We start from the raw sequence: 19,494 nt of genomic DNA on the forward strand, positions 1-19,494 counted from the left end.
TGTGCATTTATTTTCTGTTTAGAAATAACTGCTTTGGGCTATCGGTGGAGGATAGTTGTGATTGTTGTAGACAATGCTTGATGATTAAGTAAACTGAAACTAATCAATGAAATGTGTCATGGAACTTGACGGTTGACAGAATACATTAATTATATGTATTGTGTGATTGTATATAGAACCTTTGTGTTTGTATACGTTATGTGTAGAGGAGGAGATAGGGGATGTACTCCGCGGTTTAGGGGAAGATAGGGGATGTACCTCTAAACCGGATAGGTATTGGGAGGAGATAGGGGATGAACTCCGTAGACAGAGCTAATATGCTTGTCTAGAGAAGTGAAGATAGAGCTCATATGCTTATCTTTGTGAAGTGTGGATACAGCTTGTATGCTTATCTGTGGATATTGATGATATACATATCTGTTGAGAATGTGGATATAGCTTTTATGCTTATCTGAATGTGAGACATAGTTTTTATACATATCTGTGGAAATGATAATAGAGCTAGCATGCTTATCAGTTGAAAAGGGGAAAATGAAAAGTAAACGGGACTTGTAAGTCGTCGACATAAATATGTAATTTATGTGATTGTATCAGTGTTGACCAACTATCAATTGCTAATGTTTTAGTCATTGTCCATGGTTGGTTTAGTGTATTTCTACTGGGCTGTGGCTCACCCTATATGGGAATATCATTTTCAGGTACAGGAAGCATGCCACCTCCAAGGACATAGCTGGGAGGCTAGAGGCGGACATGTTTTGTTGTTTTACTTTTGATGTATTACATGTAACTTCAAGCCAAGGGCTTAATGTGTATCGAGTTAGTACTCTTTGTTGTAACCAAGTGTTAACTTGGAAAACTGTAAGCCCGTAGGGCATTTTGTTATGATGTTAACATGTAATACTTATGTAATGAGACGCTAATGGATAATAGAAGGTGGATTTGTTTATACGTCAACGCATGTCTTATTTGTTGGGTTTAATGTTATTATTTTGAGGGCGTTACAACTTGGTATCAGAGCGTACCGGGTTCGAATACTTTGGGTACGTGGGAAGTGATTAGGATCACAATGGGTTTGTCTCGCTTGATAGAGACTTAGATGTAGTACCATATGCTATGTGTTTATTTGATAACATGCTTATGTGACTATGTGGGTATGGGATTTAATTTCTAGGATGTTGATTGGATCCTTGAGTTTCTGGGAGTCTTGTTGGAAAAGCACTTGATCAATGCTGTTTCTAACCAGAACTCTAGTGACGTCTCGGGACTATCATTATCCGGAAATGAAATTCGTAAGTGCTTATGTGTTTATGTGCTTATGTGGAGTGAATTACAGTTGTCCATGCATTAGGACGTGAGTGTCTAGTTTCGGCACATTTGTGAATGTGCTAACGTTCTGTATTGCCTTTATTAGGATGTCAGGACGAGGAAGGGGTGCTAGGCGTGGTAGACCTGCGAGGCAGGAAGTACCGTTACCGGAGGAGGTTCCGGCAGTGCAGGAGGGAGTTGGACAGGCCACTGTGGCCGAGCCAGTGGGTCAGCAGGCCATGGGTGCCTTGGCCAGAGAGATAGCAGGAGCTTTGGGTATTCTTAGGGCTGAGAATCAGGCAGCTGAGACAGGGCCTTCCTTCTTGAAGAGGGAGTTCTTTCGGTGTAATCCGGACGAGTTTATCGGGGATCCTAAAGAGCCGCTTAAGGCAGATGAATGGCTCGAACAGACAACGAAGACGTTTGAGATGCTTGGCATCGAGGACGGAGCATTGAAAGTGACCTTGGCATCCTTCCAGCTGAAGGGAGATGTGGGTCAATGGTGGAAATACGAGAAGGCTCGTGTTGGTGGGACTTGGGAGGCATTTGTGAATGCTTTTCAGGAGAGGTTTTTGTCTGCAGTGGCTAGAGAGAAGCTGAGGGATCAGTTTAGCCGGCTTAATCAGCAGGGCTTGTCAGTGGCCGAGTTTGAGGCTACTTTTACCAGTTTGTCTAGGTTTGCACCTGAACTGGTGGCGTCTGAGGAACGCCGTTGCTATGAGTTTGAGCGGAAGTTGAGGCGGGGCCTCAAGTTGAGAATTGGTGGGTCTTATATTCGAGAGTATAGACACCTAGTGGACGCTGCAGCTCATATGGAGCTTATGATGCAGGAGGAGGATGAGGGTCAGAGAGGCTCCAAGAGGAGCCAGGATAGTCAGAGTGATGGCAGGAGGCAGAGGGGTTCTAACCCTCAGCAGTCGCAGGGTGGTGTTGTTAGATCGACCTTCCCAGTGCCGAGTGCAGGCTCCGGGAGAGGTGGTCAGGGGGAATTCACTTGTTACAAGTGTGGCCAGTTGGGTCACAAGGTTTCAGTTTGCCCGCAGAAGGGTGGAGGTCAGAAAGCTGCTTCTTCTTCAGCTAGACCGCAGAGTCAGAGTTTGGGCAGGGGGCAGCTCTTGACTTGTTATCAGTGTGGACAACCTGGGCACATGAAGAGGTTTTGCCCACAGTTGAGTGCCACTTCGGGAGCGTCTGGTTCTAGGCAGACGCAGGGTTTTCAGCCAGCTCAGTCTGTGCAGGCCTCGAGGGCCAATCCGGGAGCTTCGTCATCCCAGTCTGTGCAGCAGTCTTTTGCTCCGAGAGGTGAGCAGGTAGACCAGGGGCCTACGGGGCGCGTGTATGCCGTTACCGCGCAGGATTTAGTACCGGCACCATCAGTAGTGAGAGGTACTTTTCTGTTTTGCAACTCAGTTGCTAGTGTGTTGATAGACACGGGTGCATCTCATTCTTTTGTATCTGCTGCATTTGTATCTGTTTTGGAATTGGAGTTAGCACAGTTAGCATCTCCTATTTGTGTGGTATCGCCTTTGGGTGGTGAGTTGATTCTGAAACAGGGTGTTAGAGGTTGTGATATAGAGGTCGCCGACTATAGGCTTCCTTTTCCGTTTGTTGTCATGCCCATGAAGGGTTTTGATGTTATTTTGGGTATGGACTGGTTATCGTCATACCGGGCTGTTATTGATTGCTACCGCCAGAGGGTTACATTGTGTACCTTGAGCGGGGAGTGGTTCCATTTCTTGGGAGACCGGGTTGGTAGTGTTTTGCCACCGGGGTATGATTCGCGAGGGCGAAGTGAGCTTAGTGGTTTACTTGCTAGTTTTGAGAGTAGCGAGTGTGTTGAGACTCGGATTGTGTTGCCGAGGGTGGTTTGTGAGTATTCGGATGTCTTTCCCGAAGATCTTGTTAGTTTGCCACCTCACCGAGAGATAGAGTTCTCTATTGATTTAGTGCCTGGTACGGCGCCGATTTCTATGGCACCTTACCGTTTTGCTCCAGCAGAGTTGGTTGAGTTGAAAGTTCAGCTCCAGGAATTGCTAGATAAGGGCTTTGTTCGCCCTAGCGTTTCACCGTGGGGAGCGCCGGCCCTCTTTGTTAAAAAGAAAGATGGTGCCTTAAGATTGTGTATTGACTATCGGAAGTTGAATCGGGCTACGGTTAAGAATAAGTACCCTATGCCCCGTATAGATGATTTGTTTGACCAGTTAAAGGGTTCCCGTTGTTTCTCTAAGATAGACTTGAGATCGGGTTACCACCAGTTGAGGGTCAGGGAGGAGGATATTTCGAAAACGGCATTCCGTACGCGGTATGGCCATTATGAGTTTCTGGTGATGCCATTTGGGCTTACCAATGCACCGGCAGTCTTTATGGACTTGATGAACCGGATTTTCCGGGAGTTCTTAGACCGATTTGTGGTTGTCTTCGTGGACGACATCCTTATCTATTCGTCTTCTGAGGAGGAGCACGAGGCACACTTGAGAGTGGTGCTTGAGTTACTTAGAGCCCATAGGCTGTATGCCAAGTTTGGGAAGTGTGAGTTCTGGCTGAGGGAAGTCAAATTCTTAGGCCACGTGGTATCCGGGGAAGGGGTGTCTGTGGATACATCCAAGGTTGAGGCAGTGCAAGATTGGGCACAGCCTAAGAGTGTGTTTGAGATCCGCAGTTTTCTGGGATTAGCTGGGTATTACCGTCGGTTTGTGAAAGATTTCTCTAGGTTAGCGTCACCGTTGACTAGACTGACTCGGAAGGGAGTCAAGTTTGAGTGGAGTGAGACTTGTGAAAAGTCGTTCCAAGAGCTGAAAGTTAGATTGACCACCACTCCGGTGTTGATTATTCCGGAGAGAGGGTTGGGTTATGCGGTTTATTGTGATGCTTCACGAGAGGGTTTGGGTTGTGTGTTGATGCAAGAGGGAAAAGTGGTAGCTTATAGCTCACGTCAGTTGAAAATACACGAGAAGAATTACCCCACACACGACCTAGAATTAGCAGCTGTGATCTTTGCCTTGAAAATCTGGAGGCACTACCTTTATGGTGAGAGGTTCGAGGTATTCTCGGATCACAAGAGTTTGAAGTATCTGTTTACACAGAGAGACTTGAATTTGAGGCAGAGGAGATGGATGGAGTTCATCGAGGATTATGATTTTGAGTTACATTATCATCCGGGAAAGGCCAATGTTGTGGCCGATGCCCTTAGTAGGAAAACCATTAGTGATGTAGCTTGTATAGCCATCCGGGAATGGGAGATGTTGGAAGCACTTGGCGAGTTTGATTTGCTACTGGGCGAATCTGTCGAGGCTGCGGCCTTGTTTTCTGTTGTTGCGCAGCCTACACTTGTGACTAGAGTGTTAGAGGCACAGAGAGGTGACCTTGAGGTAGAATCCCTCCGAGAGAAGATCTCCAGTGGGAAAGTTGAGAAGGGTTTGACGGTGTATCCCGACCTGAGTGTGAGATACCGAGACCGTTTGTTTGTACCGGAGTCTTGCCGAGAGGAAGTACTCCGAGAGTTTCACCATTCGCGCCTTGCGGTGCATCCGGGAGGTACTAAGATGTATCAGGATTTGGGTCGCCAGTTTTGGTGGCGGGGTATGAAGAGAGATGTGGCTGTTTTCGTATCGAAGTGTCTTACTTGCCAGCAAGTGAAGGCCGAGCATCAGAGGCCAGCGGGTTTGTTGCAACCCTTGCCTATTGCCGAGTGGAAGTGGGAGCATGTCACTATGGACTTCGTTGTAGGTCTTCCGAGGACTCAACGGGGTAGTGATGCTATTTGGGTGGTTGTAGACCGGTTGACTAAGTCGGCGCACTTTATTCCTATGCGCGTGAGAGATTCGGTAGATCATCTTGCCGACTTGTATATTCGGGACGTAGTGAGATTGCACGGGGTCCCAGTGACGATCGTCTCAGATAGAGATCCTCGTTTTACTGCTAGGTTGTGGCAGAGTTTACAGAGTGCCTTGGGCACTAAGTTGACCTTTAGTACGGCTTATCATCCTCAGACTGACGGGCAGTCCGAGCGTACTATTCAGATCCTCGAGGATATGCTTCGGGGTTGTGTCCTGGACTTTAGTGGGACGTGGGAGAGGCACTTACCCTTGGTAGAGTTTGCCTACAACAACAGTTTTCAGTCTAGCATCGGTATGGCACCGTTTGAGGCCTTGTATGGCCGACCGTGTAGGTCTCCAGTTTGTTGGGCCGAGGTGGGTGATGCACCTTTGTTGGGTCCGGAGTTGGTGAGGGAGACGACGGAGAAAGTTGAACTTATCCGTAGGAGGCTTGTTACAGCCCAAAGTCGACAAAAGAGTTATGCCGACCGTAGGAGGAGGCCTTTGGCGTTTGAGGTAGATGATCATGTCTTTCTGAAGATATCACCTAGGCGAGGTTTGATGAGATTTGGGAAGAGTGGGAAGTTATCCCCTCGGTTTATTGGTCCTTTTGCGATCCTTGAGAGGATTGGTGAGGTTGCTTATCGGTTAGCCTTACCGCCGCAGTTGTCCGGAGTGCATGACGTGTTTCATGTGAGTATGCTTCGGAAGTATGAGCCAGATCCATCACATGTGTTGGATTGGACCGATTTAGAGGTAGATGAAGATGCCTCGTATGAGGAGAGACCGGTTCGGGTCTTGGATAGGCGGGACCAGGTCCTGCGTGGCAAGACCATTCCTTTGGTGAAAGTCTTGTGGAAACATCACGGAGTGGAGGAAGCCACTTGGGAACGTGAGTTGGAAGTCCGTGAGAAATATCCGGACTTGTTTATTGATATGCAATCTTGTATTTGAATTTTACATTTTGTTGAACTTAAGAGCTTTTATATATGTCTTAAGTTGTGAAACATTGAGAATGTTTTGATTATTGGTAGTATGTTTTGGAACTTGCCTCATATGGAAGTTGAATGTAACATTATATCTGTTGAACATATTGTTGAAATTGGAAGGATAGTGCATAATGTTGATGCATGTTGAAAGTACATATGTTGTTTACATATTGTGATATGTCTCTTGTTTAAGGGATGGGATGACCGGTAATGGGTCGAATTGTTGAATGTTAAAATATAACATTGTTTAAAATGGAGGAAAACTTGTTTTGAAAACTGGTGCTTAATTTCGGGGACGAAATTCTTTAAGGGGGGGAGGTTATAGCGATCTCGGGTTTACCCTTGTTGTATAGTGATCCAGACTTGTGTCTGTAGATGTTGGTAGTTGTCTATTATCTTGTTTGCATCCTCTTTACTTCATATTTGAGTTATGGGATGTGTTGGGTGGGTTTGTTTCAGGTTGGTTGAGTTTAGAAACCAAAACTAGTTGCCCAGATTTTTGGCCTGTCCGCTCGAGCGTAGATGTTGGCGCTCGAGCGTGGAATACACCCATCCAGTATTTGTTGTGCAGTGTTGTACGCTCGAGCGTAGGGTTGGGAGCTCGAGCGGAGGTCTGGTTCTGCAAAAGTGCTGAGCGAGTGCATTCTGTGCTCGAGCGGGAGGTTGGCCGCTCGAGCGTAAGTCTGTGAGTGGCCGCTCGAGCGGGGTGTTTTACGCTCGAGCGGGAGACTGGGTTAAAGTCCCGAAATTGTGACTTTTCAAATCACTTTTTGCTTTCTCTTCTCTCTCTTACTTTTCTAAAAATCACCATTGTTGAGCCTCTCACTCTAGACTCTACCTTCTCTCTAGGTTTTGATCTAGTAGGAGTGATTTGCTCATCTTTGGCCTTTACAAAAAAGTTGTTGATCGTCGAGGGCTTCCTTTTGATCAGAAAATTTCGAGGTTTGGAGCATTTTGGTTTTGATTTTCATCTCCTTTGAGGCTCCGGGTTTGAGGTAGGGATATCCTACTCCTCTCTATGGGTCTTGTCTTTAAATTTTGGTATTTTGAGATGTTGGGCTTGGTTTGGTAACTTTGTGAAAGTTTGGGGCTTTTGTGTAATTTTACAAAAGTTGGGGTTTTATTCATAATAAACCTAGATGCATGTTTGGCATAGAAAAATGGAATTAATGTTGAATCATTGATGAAAACGGGACCTAAGGGTTGAAATGTTAATTATGGGAAATGGCCTAATTACATTGTTTAATTAATTGAGATAATTAATTGTGAGAAATGAGGAATGAAATGTTGATTGAATATCCATTTGTGCATTTATTTTCTGTTTAGAAATAACTGCTTTGGGCTATCGGTGGAGGATAGTTGTGATTGTTGTAGACAATGCTTGATGATTAAGTAAACTGAAACTAATCAATGAAATGTGTCATGGAACTTGACGGTTGACAGAATACATTAATTATATGTATTGTGTGATTGTATATAGAACCTTTGTGTTTGTATACGTTATGTGTAGAGGAGGAGATAGGGGATGTACTCCGCGGTTTAGGGGAAGATAGGGGATGTACCTCTAAACCGGATAGGTATTGGGAGGAGATAGGGGATGAACTCCGTAGACAGAGCTAATATGCTTGTCTAGAGAAGTGAAGATAGAGCTCATATGCTTATCTTTGTGAAGTGTGGATACAGCTTGTATGCTTATCTGTGGATATTGATGATATACATATCTGTTGAGAATGTGGATATAGCTTTTATGCTTATCTGAATGTGAGACATAGTTTTTATACATATCTGTGGAAATGATAATAGAGCTAGCATGCTTATCAGTTGAAAAGGGGAAAATGAAAAGTAAACGGGACTTGTAAGTCGTCGACATAAATATGTAATTTATGTGATTGTATCAGTGTTGACCAACTATCAATTGCTAATGTTTTAGTCATTGTCCATGGTTGGTTTAGTGTATTTCTACTGGGCTGTGGCTCACCCTATATGGGAATATCATTTTCAGGTACAGGAAGCATGCCACCTCCAAGGACATAGCTGGGAGGCTAGAGGCGGACATGTTTTGTTGTTTTACTTTTGATGTATTACATGTAACTTCAAGCCAAGGGCTTAATGTGTATCGAGTTAGTACTCTTTGTTGTAACCAAGTGTTAACTTGGAAAACTGTAAGCCCGTAGGGCATTTTGTTATGATGTTAACATGTAATACTTATGTAATGAGACGCTAATGGATAATAGAAGGTGGATTTGTTTATACGTCAACGCATGTCTTATTTGTTGGGTTTAATGTTATTATTTTGAGGGCGTTACAGTTACCTTCCTGCTAGCGCCTGGAGAACTGTATGCGCTGATAATAGAAGGCACCATACCCTTCCAGCTAGCGCCTGGTAAACTGGTATTTTGGCTTACTACGCACATAGCTAGTAGAGCGAAGTTGGTTGTAGTTATTTCAGTATATCTTTGGCTTACTAAGCGCATAGCTAGTTGAGCAGGGTGGAATTGTTGTTGTTTAGTTGTAACTGAAAATATCATAGATTTGATTGGTTCCAGTTCGGAGAACCGAGTTACTCCATTGATTGACTGTATACATGTGGGTGGGTTGTAAATTTATATTTTTACAAGGTTATGCATGTATAAGTATGATAGTAGTGGAAATGAACCAAAATGTCTTTTTTTTGTCTTTTGGAAAGTGTGAAGGAGAATGAATGTTTTAACGATAAACATGTTTCAAAAAGGTACATCTGTGTATGTATAGGAAGTGGAAGAGAGTATCGGGCTTAGTGAGATTATTTTCCTAAGTAATTGTTAATGTTATGAAAGATTGGGAATGGGGATTAATGAAAGGAATAAGGAAAGATGAATCGCTTATAGCGTTGAATGAAAGGGTTGTTTTCAAGAAAGGTTTATATATATATTTTGTATAAACTATCATATTACTATTCTAGTACGAGAATGAGTGTGAATGATCATAGCTATCTGTAAGTTGTTATTGTTGAGGATCATGTCGAGATCCCTACTGGACTTTATGTTCATCCCACGTTGTTGAATCTTTTTCAGGTGTTTAGCAGGTTATGCTACAAGATTTGGATCTTATTATTTGTTGGCCACGGGGCCTCTTTGTTGTTGGTGGAACACCATATGTGTAAAAGGGTTACACCCCTTCATTTGTTTATTTAAAAGTTGTAAGCCCAAGGGCAATTTATTGAGTATGTTCATGTAACATTTACTTTGCATACGAATGAGAGTATTTATATTCTTTTCTATGGATTGAATGTATGAGTTTATTTCCGCAAGTTATCTCTGAAATTGAATTAAGTTAATGAATTTGGTAATGGCTTCGAGTAATAAAAAGTGGGGCATGACAGTATAGGAAGTGGAAGAGAGTATTGGGCTTAGTGAGATTATTTTTTCCTAAGTAATTGTTAATGTTATGAAAGATTGGGAATGGGGATTAATGAAAGGAATAAGGAAAGATGAATCGCTTATAGCGTTGAATGAAACGGTTGTTTTCAAGAAACGTATATATATATATTTTGTATAAACTGTCATATTACTATTCTAGTACGAGATTGAGTGTGCATGATCATAGCTATCTGTAAGTTGTTATTGTTGAGGATCATGTTGAGATCCCTACTGGACTTTTTGTTCATCCCACGTTGTTGAATCTTTTTCAGGTGTTTAGCAGGTTGTGCTATAGGATTTGGATCTTCTTATTTGTTGGCCACGGGGCCTCTTTGTTGTTGGCGGAACACCATATGTGTAAAAGGGTTACACCCCTTCATTTGTTTATTTAAAGGTTGTAAGCCCAAGGGCAATTTATTGAGTATGTTCATGTAACATTTACTTTGCATACAAATGAGAGTATTTATATTCTTTTCTATGGATTGAATGTATGAGTTTATTTCCGCAAGTTATCTCTGAAATTGAATTAAGTTAATGAATTTGGTAATGGTTTCGAGTAATAAAAAGTGGGGCGTGACAGTCCCTTCCCTTGATTTGGGTAAAAATTTGAGTAAAACTCAATTTGGTATAAGTTTGGGTCAAGGATTGGAGGGTGTTTTGAGTGATTTTTATGAAAATTTAAAATTTGAAATTGATATAGGTTTGATTAAAGGTTTGGAGATGATCTAACTTATGATTTATTTTTGTTTGAAATATTTGATAATGAAGCTACTAGAATGCTGAACCCAGAAGAACTGTCAAATTAAATAATTTGTAATTAGTTACATATACTAGCCCTTGGAATATGGGTTTATTAAATACCTCAGGGTTAAATTAGAGATTCGATTTTTTTTTCCTTTTTTGCCCGAGACAGAAGAACTGAAAATTGGAAATTTTGCTTTTGACAGTTTATAGAGTAGGATTAACTATACTTTACCCCGTGTTTAGGCCAAAAAACGTATAAAGTTTGGAGTAAGAAAATGTGCATTTAATCATTGAAGTTTGGACCAAAGTTAGAAATCTAATGCTGTTAACATTTTAATGCGAAATTTTCTAAAATACCCTTTCATTTTTTATTTCAATTCCTCCTTTGTGATGTAGCATTTTATTTATATGATGCAGAAGGTCAACAAGATACTGCTAAAGATCAAGTCGGGAATACAACTATCCCCAGTGGAAGGTAAGAAGGTGAAATTAATGCATCATGACGTCATTTCATGCTGAACCACTTGAAGCATTTTCTTTCATTTTTGGTGTTTTTAATGTGTCCTTTTTCTATTAAGGTGATCACTTCTTCCTTTAAAGTCTCACTGGAGTTCACTTTATTTGCTATAAAAGCTTATCAACCACAATATTTTTCTAATTCTTTCCACTCATAGTTGTTGTTGAGATTTTGTTTTCTTGAATAATAAAAGAATTATTTATTTATTTTTATTAACAAAAAAATTGGCTTGGCCGAACATAATGGAACTTTAGTTTTGAAGTTGATCCAGGGCATGATTGTTGCTCACATGTAGGAGGGGATACAAATTATGGTGTGGTTCTTTGCCATTAGTTAATCCTGATAGTTCATTTGGCTTTTGAAGTCATGCTATTGCAAATTTATATCATTCCTTGGTAGTGCTTCAGAACTTCTTGGTTCTATGTCGGAATTTAGGAGTTGGATCCCTTTAATATGTTATTCTGGGTTTTCTGGTTCGAGTTTTCTGGTATTACGATTGTTCTCTTTGTTCTTTGTTCTCATTATTGATTGCTTATGTAGATAAATGTGGTGATAAGTAATATTTGAATCTGTTTTTGAATCTTTATAAAATATTACTTATCCCAAAGCATCTTTATAATGAGCATCAATCCATAAGAAGTAATATTACTGAATGTAATATCTCTATAATGAGCAGATTTTTTTGAACAAAAATACTCCATCTTATAAGAAGTAAAAAAACATTTGTTTATAAGAAGTAAAAAACATCTGTTTATAAAAACATGCTTAAAGAAGTAAAAATGGAGTGCAGAACCCATTTTTAAGAAGTAAAACATGCTTTGGGAATTTGAATTTTTATAATGAGCAGATGTTTTGAAGATGTTTTATAAAAATGGAGTGCAGTAATTTTGAATTCAAAATTTTTTATAAAAACATCTGTAATTTTGATTTTACAGATGCAATTTTGAGCAGATGTTTTGAACAGATATGGAGTAATTTTGAACAAAAATGGAGCAGATGTAATTACTGCACTCAATTTTGATGATGTTTTTGTAAAATTACTGCACTCCATCTCATTAGTTTTTGAATTCAAAATTTTAATTTTTGAATTCAAAACATCTGTTTTATAAAAAAACAGAATCCATTAATTCAAAATTTTGAAGTAATATTACTTTGGGAATTTTGAATTTTTACAAAACATCTGCTCAAAAATTACTGCACTCCATGTAATATCCATTTTTATAAAACTTGTTTTTATAAGAACTAAAAATTACTTCTGTTCAAAATTACATCTGTTTATAAAAATATGTTTAAAGCATCTTTATAATGAGCATCTGTTTATATCATCTGCTTTTTAGATGATAAGTAATATCTCAAAGCATCTTTATAAAACATATTTTTGTAATCTGTCAATAAATAAAAAATTATTAGTGACAACATTTTTAAAATATAAAAATTGTCAGTAAATCTATGTTGAGGGGTGCATTAAGTATTACATCCAAGCTTTGGTCTTTGTTGTTTATAAAGACTCATAATACTTCTGAGTTGGTAAGGAAAAACATGTGATGGTAAGGATAATTTTTAACATTTTTACCCTATATTTTGACCTAAAAAAATTTAAAAATGCATAACTTAAGTTCTACAAATCTATTTTTAACAAAATTAATATAGGTAGATTTGTCTTTCTGATATCTTTCAAATAAGATCAGTATTGAATATGAAATTTAAAAATAAATAAATAATATATTGATTTTTCGATTAATTAAAATAACAAAAAAACATTTTTTTTTTTGAGAAAGTAAGCACTCGAAACCACTTTCGGGAATTTTGAATGGATAGATCTCACAACAATAAATAAATAAATAAATAAATAAATAATTGGAATAAAAACAATTGTCTAAAACGGAATAACAAGCGTAAAGTTATGAGTTATTGTCTTTTTAACATCATAAGCGAATTTTTTGCATCTTCATATACATATTTGTTCAAATGATTTGAATCTCATCGTCTAAATTATTTTAACTTTGTCCCATATTTGAACCTATCGGTCCAAATCATTTTAACATGTTTCAATAATTTTAATCTATCTGTACAAATTATTTGTCCCCATATTGTTGACTTTTGTGTCCAAATTATTTTAACATATGTATGTCAATATTTTTACCTATCTGTCCAAATTTTAAGGTCCGTTCATATTGTAAGGTCCGTTCAGTAAATCATCTATAAAAATAAAAATAAAAATAAAAAATTAATTGGATATCTTTAGTCCCATGATTAGTTTTTAATTGTTTTGGAAGACATATGGTCCCCTGTTATAGGTCCTACATTGCTGCTGATTAGAGCATGTTCACAATCGATTTTGTAGTGTGTTCTTATATGCCTTCCAATATGTTTGTTCCTGTTAGCCAGTGTGTTACTTCCACCAAGTAATACAATCGATTGAGAACACACTGTATAGCCAGTTTTCTTTCTAACTATATATGCCTTCCAAAGGCACTTCAATCGATTGTATTCTTTTCATTTTGCCTTATGAATTTGGGGTTGTTTGTTCCATTTTTTTTTTTTAGAAATGTTCCATTGTATTTTTCAATGTGTTGGGTTAGTTTTACTTCAGAGTTAGTATAAATTGCTTGGGTTAGTTTTACTTGAGAGTTAGTATAAATTGTTGATTAAACATTTTTTTTTTTTGGTGGCATACATTTATGTTTGGACTTTCTAAATGATAATGATAAATTTAAATTTAATTTCAACACTATAAAATTGAAGTCAGTTGGGGAAGAGAAGAGTTCAAATTTGGACAATTGTTGTGTTCCCATTTTAATACTCTTCATGTTGCTAGGGTTGATTTTAATTTTATCATTTTAATGTGATTGTTAAAATACATCATCGAACAACCATAATTATATAACCAAACATTTCAGGTTGAAGTACAATAGTTATGGACAATATCACTATTTTCGGTCAAGTAAGTGTTCTTTTTGTTTTCTTTTTTTTTTCTCCCTCCATAGAAACGTAAATACCTCTCTTATAATGTAAGGCCTATTTATTTATTTATTTTAAGCTTATCATATCTAATTTTCTTCTAATAAATGCTTTTCCCCTCATACTTTATAGGTGGATGAAGGCTTACGCCGAACGGTAATATGAAGAAAGAAATGATTTTTTTTCTTATTTATGTGTACAAAATTTTATTTATCACTCTAAAGTTTTTGTATATATGGATTCAATTTCTTCAAGAAAGAAATGTTAATGTTGTTGTCCGCGATGAGCGTGACCTTAATACTATTCGCATTCGTGAGGTAAGCCTACAAGTAACTTATATTCGCATGCATTTTCTTATCATTTTAAAAATATATTTCAATTTCAATTATATATTCTATTTATTTTTTATGGGGAAAGGAAAAGGAAAAACACAAAGCAATATCAAAGGAGACAGAAAAGGCTATCCCTTCTGACAAAGGAAAGGAACATGCAAATCCCGTAGTCTGGTTTCCCAACATTTTTAAAAAGTTTGTTTTTCGAATATTTATTAATTTGTTTTATATAGATTTTTGTAAGAATTGTATAGTGTCATATACTATTTTTTATGAATATTTTTATGAGTTATTGTTTTTAAAATATTTATTCAATTGTTTTGATTGATTGTAAAATATTTTTCTAAACTATGTTAAAGTAAGCAAACCATGTTAAAGTAAATATTTGTATAACATGTTAATGCATTTGTCTGAACATTAATTTGAACACATGTTGCATTTACAACATCTATATAAGAGAAGAAAATGAAAAACGAAATGAAGTTTTTAATTATATAATATAGATTTTTTTTTTAATTTTAATTTTACTTATAATTAATTTCTGTAGCAATGAAATTATTATCATTTTGAATTAATTTTTTTGTAAAGGATGTGATTCCAATATTAATAATTTATGTTAATTGATTTTTGTAGAATATGTGTACCAATATTATTTACACCGTGCCTTTAGGCACGGGTATACACTAGATGGATAGTGCATTTTTGGCATTTGGTGAAATTCCATGAGTTTTTTTCCTCCCTTTTAAAATTTTATCAATACACGCATTGGTTCTTATGTGACTAACAACTCAACCGAGCGAAGAAGAAAAGTTAGTTAAACTTTTGAGAACAAATACATGATAAAAGGGAAGCAAGAGATGGGACAATCTTCACATTTTATGCACCTAATTATATAATATTCTCATTTTAGGCACACAATGATAATGTGTTATCAAAAGCTGCATTGGCTCAACGTGCACAACGAGAACGTGAAAAAAATCAAAACTCATGTTCTGCGTACCAATTAGGACAACGCTTGCGACGAGAACGAGAGAGATCAAATGAATGTATTAACTCAAGACAAACTTCTGTAACACCCAATTGGTAAACAACTATGTTTAATTCTTGAAATACATACTCTTACTATTACCACTTTATTATACATATTTTAATTTATTCACAATCCATTTTTGTAGGCCTGCTCCTACAACCCCATCTAGAAATGTTGGTATGGTCATCCGTGATGAGCACGACCTTAATGTTATTCGTGTTCGTGCGGTAAGTACAAAATCAAGTAAAACATTGTATGTATTTTTATTTATATAAGATTTTTAAAAATGTTTTGAATATTTTATTTATATTTGTTAGGCAAAAGAAAAAGAAAAGGTCAACCCAATGTCTAAGGGAAAAGAAAAGGTGGCTCCTTCTGACAAGAGAATGACAAATGCATGTCAAGTGGTATATATTCCTTTTAAAAAATATGAAGCAAAACTATGTGAATTTGTTGCTTTATGTTTCTGCCCATTGAATGATTGTAATATATTTTCCTATAATTTGCTATTATTTATATGTATTTTTCTAATTTCTTTATTTTTATTTAGCATAGATACATGTGCATTTATAATGTAACATATGAAAAGAATAGAAAAAAAAATGAAGAAATAAAGACAAACTATGTAATGAAAGAATAAACTAAATATGATAGATTTTTATTTCTTCTTTATTTTTTTTGATAAAAAACAAAATGCATAAAGAAAGAAATAAATACAGATAACACTATTAAAAGTATAAAACAAATAAAATATAAAACAAAATTAAGAGAAACAAAATAAACAAGAAGATATTTCATGTTAAGGACAAAATATTCACATATTTTGCACCAATGACAAAATATTTTCATTTTAGGCACAAAATGATAATGTAATATCAAAAGCTGCATTGGCCCAACGTGCACGACGAGAGCGTGAAAAAAATGAAAAGTCATACTTTCAATGCTCGCAACGAGAACAAGAGAGATCAGAAGAATGTATTCAACCAATACACCCTTCTTTAGCACCAAATCGTCGCAATCGCGCTTGCCTGGAATGGGAAACAATAACTGAAGATTCTCATTCGGCACAAAAACGAACAATGGTTACCCATCATTCTACATGTTCGTTTTCTATGCCAAGCACATCTTTACCTCCACAAAGGAATCGGTAAACTACTATGTAAAATCTTGAAATACATATTCTTACCATTTTGTTTTATAGAATTTTATTTATACACAAATATTCGTAGGTCTACTTCTATAAATCAATTTCTTCAAGAAGATCTATGTACTGATGATGAATTAGAAGATATGCCTATGAGTACATCAATTGATGCCCGAGCACACAACAATTCTTGCCGCCATTATCTTGGCAAGATGGACGTATTATGTCCTTATTGTTCAACCTTACATTGGATGGATGAAAAATTGACCAAATCATCTATAAAGCGTCCCTTATTCGGAACTTGCTGTTTGGAAGGAAAGATTAGGCTACCTTTACTTATTACACCTCCTCCATCACTTCAAGTGTTGTATGATGGGAATAATGATCAATCAAAATCCTTTCAAAGTTATATTCGATTGTACAATGCAACCAATGCTTTTACGAGTCTTAGTGCTACATTGGATCCTAGAATACTCAGTGGAAGGGGTCCTACATCATTCACAATTCATGGGGAATTATGACATCGAACAGGATCACTGCAACCACAACCAGGGCAGGATGCGAGTTATGCTCAACTGTATATCTATGACCTTGATTCAGCGTTAGAAATTCGTAATCGTAGAAATCCTAACTTGAGAAGGGATGTGCTCAAAACTATTCAGGATAGTTTTTTGCAAGTCAATGCATTTGTAGCTACATTTCGCTAGGCTCATGCCATTTTACATCAATTAGACGCGGCAGGACACAATCTACCTGCTCATCTTCATTACAATTCAACAACTGATCGACGTCGGTATAACTTACCAACTGCAGATGAGATTGCGATTGTAATACCAGGTGATGGAACAGAGGTAAGTGGAATGAGAGATATTATCTTACATTTCCAATGAAATAATGAGTTGATGCAAATTAATGAATGTCACCCAGCATACTTGCCATTACATTATGTTCTATTATTTCCTTATGGTGAGCTTGGATGGGAACCTGAGTTGAAATTGTGGAATGCTCAATATGATCGACCTTCAACTGATCGACTTACTCAAATGGATTTTTATAGTTATCGTTTGTTTGAACGACCCACAGAGTATTCAACTATTTTAAGAGGTGGGAAACCATTTCAAGAGTTTTGGTAGATGCTTGGGCCACAACTGAGCAAAATCGATTGACATACTACAAGCTTAATCAAGGGAAACTTCGGGTTGAGCTTTACCAAGATTTGTCAGATATTGATCCAGATTATGTGCGACCTGGTCAAATTGGTCAAAGGTTTGTTTTGCCATCTTCATTTACTGGTAGTCCTAGACATATGTTTGAAATCTTTCAAGATTCAATGGCTATCACGTGATACAACCAACACCCAGATATTTTTCTTACCATGATTGCAAACCCTAATTGGCCAGAAATTACTTCAGCATTATTATCACATCAAAAACCTATTGATCGTTCTGATTTAATTGCCCGTGTTTTTGAGTTGAAGAGAAAATGTTTGATGAAGGAGATAGAAGCAAATAAAGTGTTTGGAAATAAAGTTGCACATGTTTTTACAATTGAATTTAAAAAACGAGGCCTCCCCCATATGCATGCACTTTTATTTCTTAAGGGTCCAGACAAAATTCGGACATGTGCTCAAGTAGACAAATTGGTCTGTGCAGAATTTCCAGACCCAAAAGATCATTCTATGCTTTTTGAAACTGTCAAATATTGTATGGTACATGGACCATGTGGTGCTCGAAATCCGCATGCACCATGTATGGAAAATGGTAAATGCAGTAAGAGATACCCTCGAGCTTTTATAGAAACAACAACTATGGATCAAGATGGATACCCCATCTATCGTCGTCGCAATAATGGCCAAGTACATACTGTGAGGGGGCAAGAAGTTGATAACAGGGACGTCGTACCATACAATGCATATCTTTCTAAACTTTTCAACTGTCATATAAATGTGAAAGTATGCGCCGGAACGAGATGTGTCAAGTATATACATAAGTACATTTATAAGGGTTATGATCGTACAATGATGGTGTTGGGATCGATAAATGAGATTCAACAATATCTCGATGCAAGGTATATTGGACCTCCAGAAGCTGCTTGGCGAATATTTGGTAATCCTTTGCCTGAAGAGATACCAACAGTTGTACGATTGGCACTTCATTTACCTGGAATGCATCGCGTTGTTTTTAACCCAGAAGAGTCATTAGAAACGATTCAATCTAGAGCTGGTCAACAAATGTCAACTCTTACTGGCTTCTTTGCATATTGTGCTGCCAGTGAAGATGAATGTCCATGCACTTATCAAGAATTTCCACAGCATTTTGTATGGCTCAAATCAGAAAAGAGATGGAAATCAAGAGAAAGAGGATATGCAGTTGGTAGAATGTACTTTGCCAGTCCTAATTGTGGTGAAAGATTTTATCTGCGTTTGTTACTAATTGTTGTCAAAGGACCAAAGTCATTTCGGTCTTTACGCACGGTCGATAATGTTGTGTATGATACATTTAAATTATCATGTGTTGCAAGGGGGCTTTTAAAAGATGATGAAAAATGGATACAATGCTTGAAAGAGGCTGCAGTTATGAAAACTGGATAGCAATTGAGGAGATTGTTTAGTGTTATTCTCACCTAGTGCTCTCCACTAAATCCATGTGCATTATGGAATCAATTCTCTACGCATATATGTGATGATCTTGCACATAAGATTCGTACATTGTTTTCCATTTCTAACCCAACTGAGGCTCAAATTGAAGATTATGGTCTCCATCTTTTGAATCAAATGCTTCATGAATCAGGCAAATGTTTAATTGACTTCTCACCCATGCCACAACCTACTGCAAATTGGAGTGCAGTAGTTGGTAATCGATTGATATTCGAACATCAACAACTGCAGAATGAGACACAACAGGCAGATCCAGAAATTACTATTGATTATCTCAACAGTGGACAACGGAGTGCTTATAACACAATCATTTCTTCAATTTTTCAAAATAGAGGAACTGTTTTCTTTCTTAATGGGGGTACTGGAACAGGGAAAACATTTCTGTACAATACGATTGCATTAAAATGTCGTAGCCTTGGGCATATCGTTGTTACTGTGGCTTCATCTGGAATTGCATCATTGTTATTGGTCGGAGGTCGCACTGCACATTCAACATTTTCCATTCCGTTAGATGTCTTGGAAAATTCACTTTGTGGGTTTACTAAACAATCATTACAAGCTGAGTTGTTTAGAGACAAAACTCATAATTTGGGATGAAGTTCC

General features: G+C 37.5%; 1 protein-coding gene across 1 annotated transcript; it reads left to right on the plus strand.

The window, feature by feature from the left end:
- Window positions 1-19,008: 19,008 nt before the first annotated feature.
- LOC145791914 (uncharacterized) lies at window positions 19,009-19,488 on the plus strand. The gene has a single exon (XM_082872369.1). The coding sequence runs from the start codon at window positions 19,009-19,011 to the stop codon at window positions 19,486-19,488; it is 480 nt and encodes a 159-aa protein (XP_082728495.1).
- The last annotated feature ends 6 nt before the right edge of the window (window positions 19,489-19,494 follow it).

Source organism: Camellia sinensis, chromosome 5, assembly GCF_055761805.1.
Source record: "Camellia sinensis isolate YWXY chromosome 5, ASM5576180v1, whole genome shotgun sequence".
Classification (NCBI taxonomy): domain Eukaryota; kingdom Viridiplantae; phylum Streptophyta; class Magnoliopsida; order Ericales; family Theaceae; genus Camellia; species Camellia sinensis.

Excerpts from the sequence above, each read along its gene's own strand:
- LOC145791914 (XM_082872369.1), top strand. The coding sequence starts at position 19,009 with ATGCTTCATGAATCAGGCAAATGTTTAATTGACTTCTCACCCATGCCA.